General features: G+C 39.1%; 1 protein-coding gene across 1 annotated transcript in view; it reads right to left on the bottom strand.

Annotated features, from left to right (window-relative positions):
* Window positions 1–15,718, bottom strand: part of LOC124721370 (DNA mismatch repair protein Msh2) — a 229,822-nt gene that overhangs the window by 40,095 nt on the left and 174,009 nt on the right. Inside the window, exons 11-12 of the mRNA XM_047246303.1 lie at window positions 3,666–3,811; window positions 1,373–1,544 (exon numbers count right to left, since the gene is read on the bottom strand). Coding sequence (XP_047102259.1) covers window positions 1,373–1,544; window positions 3,666–3,811 — 318 coding nt within the window. The remainder of the gene's footprint in view (window positions 1–1,372; window positions 1,545–3,665; window positions 3,812–15,718) is intronic.

Here is a 15,718-nt window from a genome sequence, read left to right on the forward strand (position 1 = left end):
AGTTTTCCTTTATGGATTTTTCAAGTAACTGGGAAAAGAACTTATAACTTGATCTGCTGCGGACTGTCAATATTGGATACATGGTTAGGCTGTTGTGAAGCCTGTTGGTTTGCAGATTGCCTTTCTTTCCCCTGCTGCAGACATCATTGCTGAGTTGCTGAGACAGGATCGGCGGTTCAGCGCAAGCTCCCCCTCCCCAACAGCAGCACACCTGTGCGCTTGTTGCCTCTCCCCTGCAGCCATCAGCCACCCTTCCTCAACCTCGTCAAATCCTTTCTCGACCCTGAGCTGCAGCACTGGTACAATGAAGCCGAGCAGGTGCACGTAGGTGAACTTGTATTCTGTACTTGTTAGCTTCCTCAGTTTGTTCATATGAATGCCTCATATTCTTAGAAGTTACTCAACCCGTTGCTCTGCAGTTTTCACAAGTTTCTCCATAAACATATGCCAAGTCATGAACACATGTTCATGGCTATTTATTCAGCTGGGTTTATTTTATTTTATGTTGTCAAAATTATAATTAAAATACAACAATTGAGTAAAAAATAATAGTACATTCCATATTACAGAATACCCTTTGTTGTGGAGTAATAGACTGACCCTGCAATTAACATAGGGCAGAAATTTCAATCCCGTATCTCTTATCGGAAATCTAACATGGGCAAGATAGGACCACATGCCTCAATGTAGTCCAATAAAGGAATATACTGGATGAAATATATGATATAAGGCAAGCTATTTCACTTCATATAATACTTATTGACAGAGGATAGATTTATTAACACACACACACACACACACACACACACACACACAGACACAGAGAGAGAGAGAGAGAGAGAGAGAGAGAGAGAGAGAGAGAGAGAGAGAGATGTTCTACAAGCTGCTCCATATCTGATGAAAGAAAGAGAGGAGACGAGTAAATAAACATAAGTTAGAAATGATTTTCTCCTCAGCATGGCACTATGCAGCACTGCGTTAAGGATCAGGACTATCTTAGCCCAATCTATGCAAGTAAAATCTGATTTTTTTAAACAATGTAATACAATCAAATGATGATAGGAAAAAGTTTTTTGCTTCGCCAGGACCACAGATATGCACACAAAACATAGAAAAATGGTCACTTTCAAAATTAGAAAATCCTCATCTGGTAAAAGAAATGAGAGAACTGGAACTGGAGGAAATGAGACTATTCCAGAATCAAGCAGAAAGCCATCCAAGGCTCCAAGTTAAGGAAGAGAAAGCATGCTACAACTTGCGAGAATTGTACAATGAATTGTCAGTATCAGGTAAATTGAGAAACAATTTTGTGCTTCAAATAATATAGCATCCACTGATGTTACTAGTGCTGTGCCTGCTGTTGCGTTTTTACCTGCTACATTTATAATTGCTTTCACACTTTCCTCTTGTTTCTCTTCATACTGTCGTCGGAGTTCTAAGAAGTCTTGATTTATTGACACCATCGGATTAGTGATAAAAAGCACTCCACTTTTTGAAGTAGATATTGTAACATATCTAGACTTGTTTCTAAGACATTTCTCCTCCTGTAATGAATGGAAAATGGTAATAACCTAACCTATCATTATTAAAATACTTTATGCAAAATTTCTACAGAGCAGCCTTTAGGCATTTAATAATGCACTTATACTCATTTTTATAGTCTCTGATGTGTCAAGTTAAAATTTTATTGGTACTTGCAGAACTTTTACACGCAAGAAAAAGATGGAGCTAATTTTTAAATTAATAAAGAGTAAAGATACATGTAGGCATGGTAAACTATCTATTAACATCACTGCTATACTCAATAACCTGTGCAAACAAGTCTTTCCCCAATAGAACATGTGTGGAACCAGCTCAAATGTCAGTATACTGAGGCCTAGTTACAAACAAACAGTTGTGAGCCAGCTTGTCTCAGGAGAGGATACAACGGCTTTTTGACATCCTTTCCACCTGAATCAGTGCATGCACCTGGGCCACAGGGAGGGCAGAATCATACTAACAAGTGGGTTCATACTGTGAAATTCTTGATTTAGTAATCTCAAAAATAACAGCAAACACACTCTCAATCCATGAAGTTTAATTTCAGTTCTCCTCCCCCCCCCCCTGTGTGCTTCACTTTTTTTGTCCAGTATATATCACTTCTGTCGAGGATGGAATTTTGTATTCCTCGGGTGGATCCCTGTCAGCCTGGGGTCTGTACGACTTTCCCTCTTTTTTAACCTTTCCCCACCTATCACGTTTTCCACTCTGAGGGAATCACCGACAGTTTAGTAAATTAGGATTTTTCTCCTTCTTATGTATGTCCATCAACAATAACTATATTTTCATCTCATTTCCTTTAATGTTATAAATACAAAACCTCGTCTGCTTTGCTTCTTTTCACTTCATTACATACAATGTCATCATACTTTGGGGCACTTTTGTGCATTCACAAAGACTATTCCTAGACCACAACAGTCTGTGATAGCTACTAACTGTCATCTCTGTACATGTATTTCCTCATGATATTAGTGGTTAGTAATATGGACTCATTTTGAAGTAAATTTAGCTTCTAGGAGGAAGAGGTAAAATTTGAATACTATAGTCTATAGTAAGCAAATTGAAAACTATGTCTGCTGCAGTAGTTATGCAGAATGGAAAGGTTTGTACAGGTTAGACTAGCACGGAACACTGTATCGAAGCAGTCTTCAGGCTGGAGACAAGTAGTCTTCAGTCTCAAGATAACAATCACCTTTAAGACAAAATGAAATAACAAATAGACTGGAGTGAAGGGTTGCATCAAGTATGGTGGGAGAGAGGGAAAAGTGGGGACAAGGGTGGGGAGGGAGAGTTGGAGAAGAATGGCTGATGGTTCAAAGGGAGACAGCAGGTGTACGCACAGGAATGTGTCAAACTGGCACTGGTGAGACTGTGCAAAGCACAATGACAATGTTGAGGAGTCAACTGGCAAACCCCTATGCCACATCCACCCCCAATCCCTTGCCACACGGGTCATAGCCCTGAGGAAGACCTGGTACCGAGACCAGTCCTATTCAGCCACACAGCATATCCTATTCTGGCCCATCCTATTCCATCAAAGGCAGGGACACCTGTGAAAGTAGCCATGTCCACTGACCAGCTGCCCACCTGAATGAATGGCCACTGTCAAACTGTGACCGAAGACAGTGTTCACAACCCATTTGTTGAACACGTTGCTGAGAACAACTTTATCGATTTCAATGGCTGCTTCATGATCTGTGCCATCTGGATCACCCCCACACCAGCTTTTCTGAATTATGTAGAAAATGTGCTGACAACTCATCCTTTATCCCCGTAATTCTCCCTGCCCCAATCTTTGCTAGCCATCTGACCCATACCCACTTCCAACTTGGCCCAGGACCTGAATGCATTCACAACTTTATCTCCACCAATGTCACCTTCCTATGTTCTATCACCCCCCTCCACCTCCACCTCATCATCATCATGACCCACCAATGATACACAGATAACCTGCTTTACTTTTGCACATAATGAGTTTTTTAATTACATACACTTACCACATATGAACAACAAATTAGCACATGTGCCAATTATTAAGACCTAAAAGATACATATTCTAAAATGTCTAGAAATACATTATTAGGTTGATAACACTGTAAATAGCTGTGCACGGCAAATGCTGTTACCTTCAGTGTCACTCTAAAACTGTACCCAGAATTAGCATTGAAATCTAGTTTGATGCTCTTCTGTACTACTAGATTGAGATCAGCAGCAACCTTTTTCATTTCTCTGTTTATCATTTCTTCCTTCTCATCCATATCTTGTCTTAATTCTGTAAATTAAAAAATACAAGGTTATTAAGAAGTGTGAAGTGACTGGTAACACTGTGCCGTCTGAAATGAACAATTCCAGTTAGAAAGAAATAGTTACAGAAATTACTACACTCACAGAAGTGAGACGAAAATATAAAAAATATCAGATAATGTACAAGACTATAGTTAAACAACACATATGGTACATTTATTCAACTGTGAATTAACACTCAACACTTGGTCCAATCCTCTTCAGCTGTAACAAAACAGATTACTGTGTAGCTGTGTCTACTCTAAGCTCATTTCTTTGGCAATAATGAATACAAAAGAAGGCATACATAGTAGATACAATAATCCACTTTGTTCTTGGCAAGTATGAAGGGTGTGACTCTCAAAAAACTGAACATTAATTCACAGTGGATAGAGTATTAAAACAGAGATTATTTAATCCATAAGGATACTGTTGCATAAGATTATGTGCCTACAAAGTTAGATTCAGGCAACTGAACTTCCCAAATAAAAGTATATTTTCAGGATATTCATAAAAGAATTGCTTAAAGTAACTGCCAGGTTTACAAAGACTAGCTCCTTCCAAATTTTTCTTAGTTAACATACTACAACTGACAGATAAAATATGCATTCACACAAGACAGCTAAGTAAGTGATCTGCTTCTAAGGATACAAAATTAGTAAAATATCAAACTTTGCCCAAACTGGTTGTGAAATGGCAACTACTTATTTGATGACAACAAGAGATTCTTAAATTTATATCCCTCATACAGTATAGCAGACATGAAGTCAGGCACTGGCAATATATCATGCTTATAGCCGGATCTATTGTTATCTTGGAGTAATGTTATGACAAATCTCATGCTCCAAGTCCCAAGTGACAAGAAAAAAGATGCAGGTGACCCCCATATAACGAGATCACAAGAATGAATTACAAATTACAGACAAATATTTGTAACATCGGTCTGCTGCAAAATTCTAAAGCATATTCTAAGTTTGAATATAATAAATTTCCTTGATAGAGAAAAGCTTATACCCATAATACCCACAAATCACCACGGATTTAGAAAGCACTGTTCACGCGTAACTTAGTTTTTCCTTTTCCCACATGATATGTAGTGAACCATGGATGAAAGGCAACAAGGCAGATTTCATATTCCTAGATTTCTGGAAAGCATTTTACACAATGTCCCAAAGAACACTGTTAATAAAGGTTCAAGTATATGGGCATGCTTTCAGATGCATGAGTGGTTTGAAGATTTTTTAAGTAATTGAATCCAATACATTTTCCTGGTCACTTGTGTTCATCAAAAGACAATTGAAGATTTTTTAAGTAATTGAATCCAATACATTTTCCTGGTCACTTGTGTTCATCAAAAGACAACGGTATTGCTAGCAGCACCCCAGGACTGCTCTTGTTCTCTATATACAGGAACTATCTGATGGATAGGATGAGCTGCAATCTGCGACTGTTTGCTGTTGAAGTTGTAGCATATGGAAATGTGACTATTGGATGATACAGGATGACTTGGCTAGAATTTCTATTTGGTGTGATGAATGGCAGCGTGTTCTGACACAGTGACATCTATTAAGTACCTGGTTGCAACACTGCAAAACAATATGGAACATGATCACACCATACTGAGCTGACAGTCGTTTCATTGATGCTGCTCTGGCATAACTGCTGGACCCACCTTAACAACGGTTATTAGTTGATGGAAAAACAATGGAGGTATTGTTTTACATTCTTTGTTACAAATTACTAGCGGCCATAGTGCACGATGATGTTAGGACCGGCCGTCTGATAGTTTCTGCCCACTGGATCTGCCAAGAATTTGAATGGTGACAAGTGTTTGGCATGGTGAGTCACTGGTGGTTTTCTTGGGAGTGAAGATTTGATTCAAATTGTCGTACACTATGGTTTTAACACTTTTTCTTCACACTGCTGCAAAAATATTAATAAAATTTAACAAGGACTAGCTGTGTTACCACTGGTGACACCTTCCTCTATAGGTACGTTAATATAATACGCTGCCAGGCTCCACGGCCCGATGTAAGAATAATAGTTATAATGATTCTCAAATAAAATATATCATTGTGTTGCTCCTATGGCACCATGTTTTGCTAAATGATTAGCTTATTTATTAAGCCTGGTCAGCTGACATACCACTGGTCAACATACAATGGCTTGACTACTGGCTTTTTCATGTTTTTCATACATTTCTGCATACTTCTCATAATGTTTTTCTCATCACAAAATCAAATGCATATACACTGAGGAGCCAAATAAACTGGTAAACCTGCCTAATATCACATAGGTCCCCCATGAGTGCGCAGAAATGCCGCAACACGACATGGCATGGACTCGTCTAAGGTCTCAAGTAGTGCTGGAGGGAACTGACACTGTGAATCCTCCAGGCTGTCCATAAATCTGTAAGAGTACGAGGGAGGTGGAGATCTCTACTGAACAGCATGTCGCAAAGCATCCCAGATATGCTCAATAATGTTCACGTCTGGTGAGTTTAGTGGCAATCATAAGTGTTTATTCAGAAGAGTGTTCCTGGAGCCACTCGGTAGCAATTCTAGACGTGTGGGGTGTCACACTGTCCTGCTGCAATTTCCCAAGTCTGTCGGAATGCACAATGGACATGAATGGGTGCAGGTGATCAGACAGGAGGCTTACATGTGTGTCTACCCGCTCAATACAATTTGAAACGAGACTTGTCCATTCACGCAACACGTTTCCAGTCATCAACAGTCCGATGTCGGTGTTAGCGGGCCCAGGCGAGGTGTAGAGCTTTGTGTTGTGCAGTCATCAAGGGCACACGAGTGGGCCTTCGGCTCCGAAAGCCCATATCGATGAGGTTTAGTTGAAAGGTTCACATGCTGACACTTGTTGATGGCCCAGCATTGAAATCTGCAGCAATTTGCGGAAGGATTGCACTTCTTTCACGTTTAATGATTCACTTCAGTCGTCGTCGGTCCCGTTCTTGCAGGCTCTTTCTCCAGCTGCAGCAATGTCAGAGATTTGATGTTTTACCAGATTCCTGATATCCACAGTACACTTGTGAAATGGTCGTACCAGAAAATCCCCACTTCATCGCTACCTCAGAGATACTGTGTCCCACTGCTCGTACGCCGACTATAATACCACATTCAAACTAACTTAAATCTTGATAACCTGCCATTGTAGCAGCAGTGACTGATCTAACAACTGCGCCAGACAGTTTTTGTCTAATATAGGCATTGACGATGGCAGTGCCGTATTATGCCTGTTTGCGTGTGTCTGTATTTGAATACGCATGTCTATACCAGTTGCTTTGGCACTTCAGTGTATAATTTTAATAATATTGGGAATCATTAACATAATCACAAGGTTATTGTTATCATTTGCAGCCTTTTTCCATAACCCTGAAAAAATTTGGTTAGTAAGAAAAGAAACTTGTGCAACAGAGAACTGTGTTCCACCAAATGAATTTCTAGAAGCCACCATATCCAAACACATAAATTTCATTCTGGAGACATAATGATATTTTTATTTCCTACTTTTTGATAATGACACAGAAAACACATTGAGTGTATGCAACAGTAAAAATTTTAATTGGCTGCTACATCTGCCCCTGCCATGGTCTAATCAAATATAATTTCACTGCAGACAGTACTGGACATCATGTTTGCTATGAATTCTAATAACTGCAGATCCTAGTGTTCTTCACTTGGCATTGCCAGAGGTGAAAGAGGCATTTTGGTGAGAGCCAAAATTTGTGCCACTGCCTAAGTATCAAACTTGAATTTTTTTGCATACTAAGCAAGACTCAATCCACACAACAAATAAAACACAGATAAATCAGACTTTTTGACATTTGTCTTGTATTGAAATCTTTTCCAAGCAGCTGGTATCAATTTAAGTGGGTTAAATGATCCGTATGCTGATCTCTTTTATTTAAAAGCTGATACCTTACTTCAGATACTGTGATGGGACTCAATTAGAATTTAGAAATTGAAAGCATGATTTCTCATCAGAAATCAATGGGAGCATGGTTTCTGGATGGTGTCTGTTTTCATCTACGTAATCTCCCGGCAGGTTAAAAGAATTGGAAAAGCCAAGGTATTTGATTTTCTTCTTAGAAGAGAGGATACAAATGTTCCCTCACCCATTCAATCCATTTATTTATTTACTCGTGTCCAGAACATGACATACATGTATAGCTGATAGGCAGCAGCTCACAAAAAATGTAAGTACATGATTAAATTCCATATGACATCCAAAATTTCGCCGTTTGAACTGCTGTATCATTGGCAATAACCAGATTGTCCATCGGGCATAGGGCTGGGAGGTTTCTACAGTTGAGCAGGTGTTGATGATCTTGCTGTTCGCAACATTCGCATAGTTCATCTCCTGGAGAGAAACCCCATTTCTTCAAATTGATCTTGCACTGGTATACACCAGTTCTCAGCTTGTTGAGGACCTTCCATGTTTTATATGGGAGGTGACGTCCTTAAGTAAGCTCTTCTTTATGGTTGTTCCAGTACCTCTCTGATGGTGAGTTACGCCAAAGCTGTAGTTGACGATTTGCAGGTGACGTTAAAAGTGGTTCTGTTGAATAGAGGAAACACTTTCTTGATCTTAATGTTGGATGTTGGTATTCACCTCCGAACAAGGGGTGTCTTGGATCTGTCTCCTGTTTCTGCTTCTCTTTTTCTGCTGCTGTTCTTCTTCTGATATGTGGAGGTGATATGCCCACGAGATGATATATTTTACTAATAGGAGTTGCCCACAAACAGCCAGTGACAATGTGTCCTGTTTCATTAAGGGCAATGTCCACTTGTTTGGCATGGTTGGGGTTCTGCCACATGGGTGCTGCATATTCTGCAGTGGAGAAGCATAAGGACAATGAAGATGAACGAAGAACACAATCCATATTTAAACATCATCAAGTTCACAAACTAGACATAAACTGGCCAGAACCATAAAATGCAATTTTGCACAAATGTCTAGAAAATCATATTCAAAAATTTCCTATGCTTTCTGTAATACATAGTATGTTCAGATTATATTTGGGGACTGTGGGCACAGGCATAAAAGCACTGATGTGTAAAACGAGTTCCTGGAATTGACTCATCTTTCAGCAGGCTTTTTTCTGTTTGTACTCATTTGTATAAGGAGTAAAAAAACTTGCAATTCGCATATTTGATATTCAAAATACGTAAGTTAAGTGCCCAATAATGACTCTGTAATAGAATATAGTATCTAAAATTTTGAACTGTCATCCATCGCTGGTCAGGGTGGCCAAGTGGTTCTAGGCACTACAATCTGGGACCGCGCGACTGCTACGGTCGCAGGTTCCAATCCTGCCTCGGGCATGGATGTGTGTGTTGTCCTTAGGTTAATTAGGTTTAAGTAGTTCTAAGTTCTAGGGGACTGATGACATCAGCCGTCAAGTCCCATAGTGCTCAGAGCCATTTGAACGATTTGTCATCAATCCTGTATATTATACAGTACCACTTCTTACACACTAAAATGTAAACTGGGTAAAATACTCGATCCAGCTCAACATTTCAAATTCTCTATCCATGTTCCCACAACAAAACACATCTATCATGCTACGAAATTTATTCTACACCACAAATTAACTGACATTTTATCATTTTTCTATAATTTTACCACATCTAATTAGAAAAAAATTAATTGGGAGATGATGAAGCTTGCACATTATAGAATAGCATGGAGAGCTGCATCAAACCAGTCTCAGGACTGAAGACAACAACAACAACAACAACAATTAGAAACTTGAAAACTAATACTATCCTTTGCAGAAATCGTCCATTCAACCTCCATTTTCAGTTCTGACGATAACTGCAATCTGTATTCACAAGTATCCTATTTGCATGAATAAAACACCTATCCCTAGAATTAGCCTCTTAAACATATTATACAGTCCCCAAAATTTGACATATGTAAATCTATTCAAAAACTATTCCAAAGTAGTGTGTGTTATAGAGTTACTCAACACAACATATCCCCAAAAACGTAGCTCATACTTTGCATGTAAATACTTTTTTACTCCCACAAGCAAGATTTTAATGAGGTCTGACGACCTCCATGCACCAAATTTTGAGCGAACAATAATTCAAATAAACTACACATATTACAAGAGAAACCCATCCAAAATATTACAAGTAACACATATAAATAACCCCTTGAAATTCCTCCCAAATCTTACATGCAGTACAATAGTATTCTTCTCCTTTGCAAATAATGAAATTAATTATGTACTGCCAACTGCCACGCACCATGAGTCATGTGATTAATGTCAACACACTCCTTGCACTAAGATGTGACTCCATACATCTTACATAAATCTTAAATTCACCATTTTTACTCTTTATACAAGAAATACAACCCTCCAAATTTTTTACATGCTACATATGAAATTACACTTAAATAAACACATTAAGACAAGCCGTGGTTTTTATTCACAAGGTGCAACTCTGCAGCTGTTGCCTCTTATACCATATTTCTTGCCAGTATGAATATGTTCTCAATCTCACTCCCCCCCTCCCCCACTTGCTCAAATCCATGCCCTCTTTCACCAATGGACTCTAACATTTACACACAAAATGTATGACTACAGCTGGAACACCGTTTTTAGATTCGAGAAACACACTTTCTTTGTTCATCAACATCTTTTATTTCACTTACGGGTTGCACATTTTTAATTTCACCCCTCTCTAAACAGTGCACCCTCAAATGATCAGTTTCAACGTCCCTTCTTTTTTCTTCCATATTGATGGTGCACATTATAATATAACAACCACCCTCAATTTCTTTATCCATTTCTAAATTCTCCTGATCGATTTCCAGCTCATCTGTAGGATTTCACCCAAACTCAAAACCTGTCATTTCATCATCACTGTAAGCATCACATTTACTTTTCCTTTCCTCTGAAATAATGATATTAGTAGTTGTAACATTTTCACAATTAACCATACAACTTAAAACTTTGACTCTCTTAAACAAATTCTCACTTATCTCCATCGAAACACTACAAATTCTATCACAATTGACTCTAACATCCAACGATGGTCTACTACCTAACACATTACTTTCACATTCATCCTTTGACATCCACTTGCAGTTCATGGTTTCATCAAGAACAAGTAAGCTTTTGGCCAAAAGACCTCCTTCTGAATTAGATCTCTCTCTCTCTCTCTCTCTCTCTCTCTCTCTCTCTCACACACACACACACACACACACACACACACACACACACACACACACACAAAAAAAAACCAGTGTCTTTGTTGGCTGAGGTCAGACTGACACCAAGAGACAGTGGTCATGTGTTAGAGCTGTGTTTGTGTGAATGTGTATGTGTACATTATTTAGTTCACAAGAAGGCCTTTCAGCCAAGAGCTTACTCTTTTAGTAGTTTTATTGTTGTGCCTGTCTGGGAATCAGCATCTCCACTACTTAGTGGGTAGCAATCTATCCTCCTCATAATACTGGCATTATTTCATCCTGGATTTTCCTTTGGCTGAAAATTACATATGCAATTGTTTTTGTGACGAGAGAAACATTATAAGTACACAGAAATGAAAGAAAAATGCAGTGATTGTGTCATCGTTTGTTGACTGATGGAAGTCAGGTGGTCAGACTTAATAAATAATTAACCATTTATGAAAATTTGGAGCTCTAACTTCTCATTTCAGATAATAATAGGTGTTAGTATTAGACCTCAATATCCTTTTCATTGATTTTTTTAAATAAGATACCAACTTCAGATATCTCAATTATAAACAAGAAGTGGGCTTAAGTTGAATATTGTTCGGAAAGTTACATAATTCATTTTTTTATTATGTGCGCTATTAATAAAAATAATAACCACTGTACTCTGAAACGCAAAGATTCATTTTTTGTTTTGACATTGATTCCTGACATCCGGCAGCTTACTGTGAGGCGTGTTTTTTAAGTAAGTACCATTTTAAAATTAAAAAAGACTTGCTAAAATATCTCAATTTTATTTTTATATGAAAGCCTGTACCTTAATCTACTTTTCTACTAATTTCCGTCAATATTGAGGCACTTGTCATAACGTTGTACCAGTTTTTGAATACCCTCCTCACAGAAGTCTGCCACCTGACCTGTTAATCACTGCATCACTACTGTTTTGACTTTGTCATCGTCTTGAAGACGCTGACCGCTGGGCGCAAGATCGGGGCTGTACGGAGGATGATCTAGAGTTTCCCATCGAAAAGATGTGATTAGATCTTTGGTCTGATTCGCCACATGCGGACGGGCATTGTCTTGCAGCAAAACGATGCCCTTGCTCAACTTCCATGGACTGTTGCTTTGATTCTGGTGTGACGTAGGCCAACCATGTTTCATCCTCCGTAACAATTTGGATTAAGAAATCATCACCGTCGTCGTGGTACCACTCAAGGAAAGTCAATGCACTGTCTAAACGTTTGGTTTTGTGCACATCCATCAACATTTTCGGTACCCAACGTATGCACAATTTTTGGTAATTCAAGTGCTCGGTCACAATGCCATACAAAACACTACGAGAAACATTAGGAAAGTCATCCCGCAAGGAGGAAATCGTAAAGCATCTGTTTTCTCTCGCCTTATTGTCCACTTCCTGCACCAAACTTTCATTAACGACCGAAGGACGCCCACTCCGTTGTTCACCATGCACATTTGTGCGGCCATCTTTAAATGCTCTCGCCCACTTTCTTACCATTCCGTCACTCATAATGTTTTCTCCGAAAACTGCACAGATCTCATGATGAATATCAACCGCTTTTAGGCCTTTAGCACTAAGGAATCTTGTAACAGCTTCACAGTCGGTGGGACTCACGATTATCGGAGGCATCTTAAACACTCAGTACACAACGTAAACAAGGAAGAATCAGACTGCAATGGTGTCAGAGTGTAGATTAAGGTACAGGCTATCATCATCATCATCATCATCATCATCATCATCATCATCATCATCATCATCATCATTTAAGACTGATTATGCCTTTCAGCGTTCAGTCTGGAGCATAGCCCCCCTTATACAGTTCCTCCATGATCCCCTATTCAGTGCTAACATTGGTGCCTCTTCTGATGTTAAACCGATTACTTCAAAATCATTCTTAACCGAATCCAGGTACCTTCTCCTCGGTCTGCCCCGACTCCTCCTACCCTCTACTGCTGAATCCACGAGTCTCTTGGGTAACCTTGCTTCTCCCATGCGTGTAACATGACCCCACCATCTAAACCTGTTCGCCCTGACTGCTACATCTATAGAGTTCATTCCCAGTTTTTCTTTGATTTCCTCATTGTGGACACCCTCCTGCCATTGTTCTCATCTACTAGTACCTGCAATCATCCTAGCTACTTTCATATCCGTAACCTCAACCTTGTTGATAAGGTAACCTGAATCCACCCAGCTTTCGCTCCCGTACAACAAAGTTGGTCAAAAGATTGAACGGTGCACAGATAACTTAGTCTTGGTACTGACTTCCTTCTTGCAGAAGAGAGTAGATTGCAGCTGAGCGCTCACTGCATTAGCTTTGCTACACCTCGCTTCCAGTTCTTTCACTATGTTGCCATCCTGTGAGAATATGCGTCCTAATACTTGAAACTGTCCACCTGTTCTAACTTTGTTCCTCCTATTTGGCACTCAATCCGTTTATATTTCTTTCCCACTGACATTACTTTCGTTTTGGAGATGCTAATCTTCATACCATAGTCCTTACATTTCTGATCTAGCTCTGAAATATTACTTTGCAAACTTTCAATCGAATCTGCCATCACAACAAAGTCATCCGTATATGCAAGACTGCTTATTGTGTGTTCACATATCTTAATCTCACCCAGCCAGTCTATTGTTTTCAACATATGATCCATAAATAGTATGAACAACAGTGGAGACAGGTTGCAGCCTTGTCTTACCCCTGAAACTACTCTGAACCATGAACTCAATTTACCGTCAACTCTAACTGCTGCCTGACTATCCATGTCAAGACCTTTAATTGCTTGCAAAAGTTTGCCTCCTATTCCATAATCTTGTAGAACAGACAATAACTTCCTCCTAGGAACCCGGTCATATGCCTTTTCTAGATCTATAAAGCATAGATACAATTCCCTGTTCCACTCATAACACTTCTCCATTATTTGCCGTAAGCTAAAGATCTGGTCCTGACAACCTCTAAGAGGCCTAAACCCACACTGATTTTCATCCAATTGGTCCTCAACTAATACTCGCACTTTCCTTTCAACAATACCTGAGAAGATTTTACCCACAACGCTGATTAAAGAGATACCTCTGTAGTTGTTACAATCTTTTCTGTTACCATGTTTAAAGATTGGTGTGATTACTGCTTTTGTCCAGTCTGATGGAACCTGTCCCGACTCCCAGGCCATTTCAATTATCCTGTGTAGCCATTTAAGACCTCACATTCCACTGTATTTGATGAGTTCCGACTTAATTTCATCCATCCCAGCCGCTTTATTGCGCTGCAATCTATTGACCATTTTTTCCACTTCCTCAAATGTGATCCTATTTCCATCATCATTCCTATCCCATTCTACCTCGAAATCTGAAACATTACTGATCGCATTTTCACCTACATTGAGCAACTCTTCAAAATATTCCCTCCATCTGCCCAAGGCATCCACAGGATTCACCAGCAGTTTTCCTGACCTGTCCAAAATACTTGTCATTTCCTTCTTACCTCCCTTTCGAAGACTGCTAATTACACTCCACAATGGTTTTCCAGCAGCTTGACCCATAGTCTCCAACCTGTTTCCAAAGTCTTCCCACGATTTCTTCTTGGATGCTGCAATTATCTGTTTGGCTTTGTTTCTTTCTTCAACATAACTTTCTCTGTCTACCTGGGTTCTGGTATGTAGCCATTTTTGATACGCCTTCTTTTTCCTTTTACAGGCTGCCTTGACTGTGTCATTCCACCAAGCTGTTTGCTTCATCCTACTTTTACACACTACTGTTCCAAGACATTCTTTAGCCACTTCTAGTACTGTGTCCCTATACCTTGTCCATTCCTTTTCCAATGCCTGTAATTGACTACATTCAACTAACTGGTACCTTTCTGAGATCGTTGTTATGTACTTGTGACAGGCTTTCATGTAAAAATAAAATTATTGAGATATCTTAGCATGTCTTTTTTTTAAACACATCTATAGATGGAAGTGTCACCAGTGGTAATACATATAGTTTATATTTGTCATATTTTATTAATATTTTAGTTGTAATGTCAACCAATTGTGTTAAAACCAGTGAATACAAAAATTATTAGGTTATTTTGTCTAAAACTGACATGGTGAGACCGTGGCTGTATACAATTAATGTAAGTTGATTCTAACAAAGAAAAAGACAGCAACCAGCCACTATTAAGAATGCTATTTTATTTAAGTATATAGTGCCGTAACCGGTTTTGAACTGACAAGTTCATCATCAGACAGCTGTTCACAGGATTCACAAGACGCACTTTACATAATCGTCAGTTTACAATTTTTATCCTCCCACTGTAGTGAAATATTCTTGGTGTGTTTGTGCCATCGAAAATTCCACGAAATTTTGTTGCAAAGTTGCTATGCATATACCACATTGTGCAACGCAACACACACACACACACACACACACACACACACACACACACACAAGAAAAAGTATTTGCCACATGTGAAATTGATACAAAGATGGCACTCTTTATCAAACAACCTTCAAGGAACTTCCCTTCCAGATGAAAATGCACTCTGAACATGGCTCGACAAGTTCTTCACTTCGAAACTGCAAAAAATTGAGGAATCAAAAAGTTACCCCAGCATTGGCAAGCTGTTGTAAATAGTGAAAGGGACTATATTACTGACAACTGAAGTCTCTGTCATGGGTATCTGTTGTGTTTAT

The sequence above is a fragment of the Schistocerca piceifrons genome, chromosome X, assembly GCF_021461385.2.
Source record: "Schistocerca piceifrons isolate TAMUIC-IGC-003096 chromosome X, iqSchPice1.1, whole genome shotgun sequence".
In the NCBI taxonomy this organism is placed as follows: Eukaryota; Metazoa; Arthropoda; class Insecta; order Orthoptera; family Acrididae; genus Schistocerca; species Schistocerca piceifrons.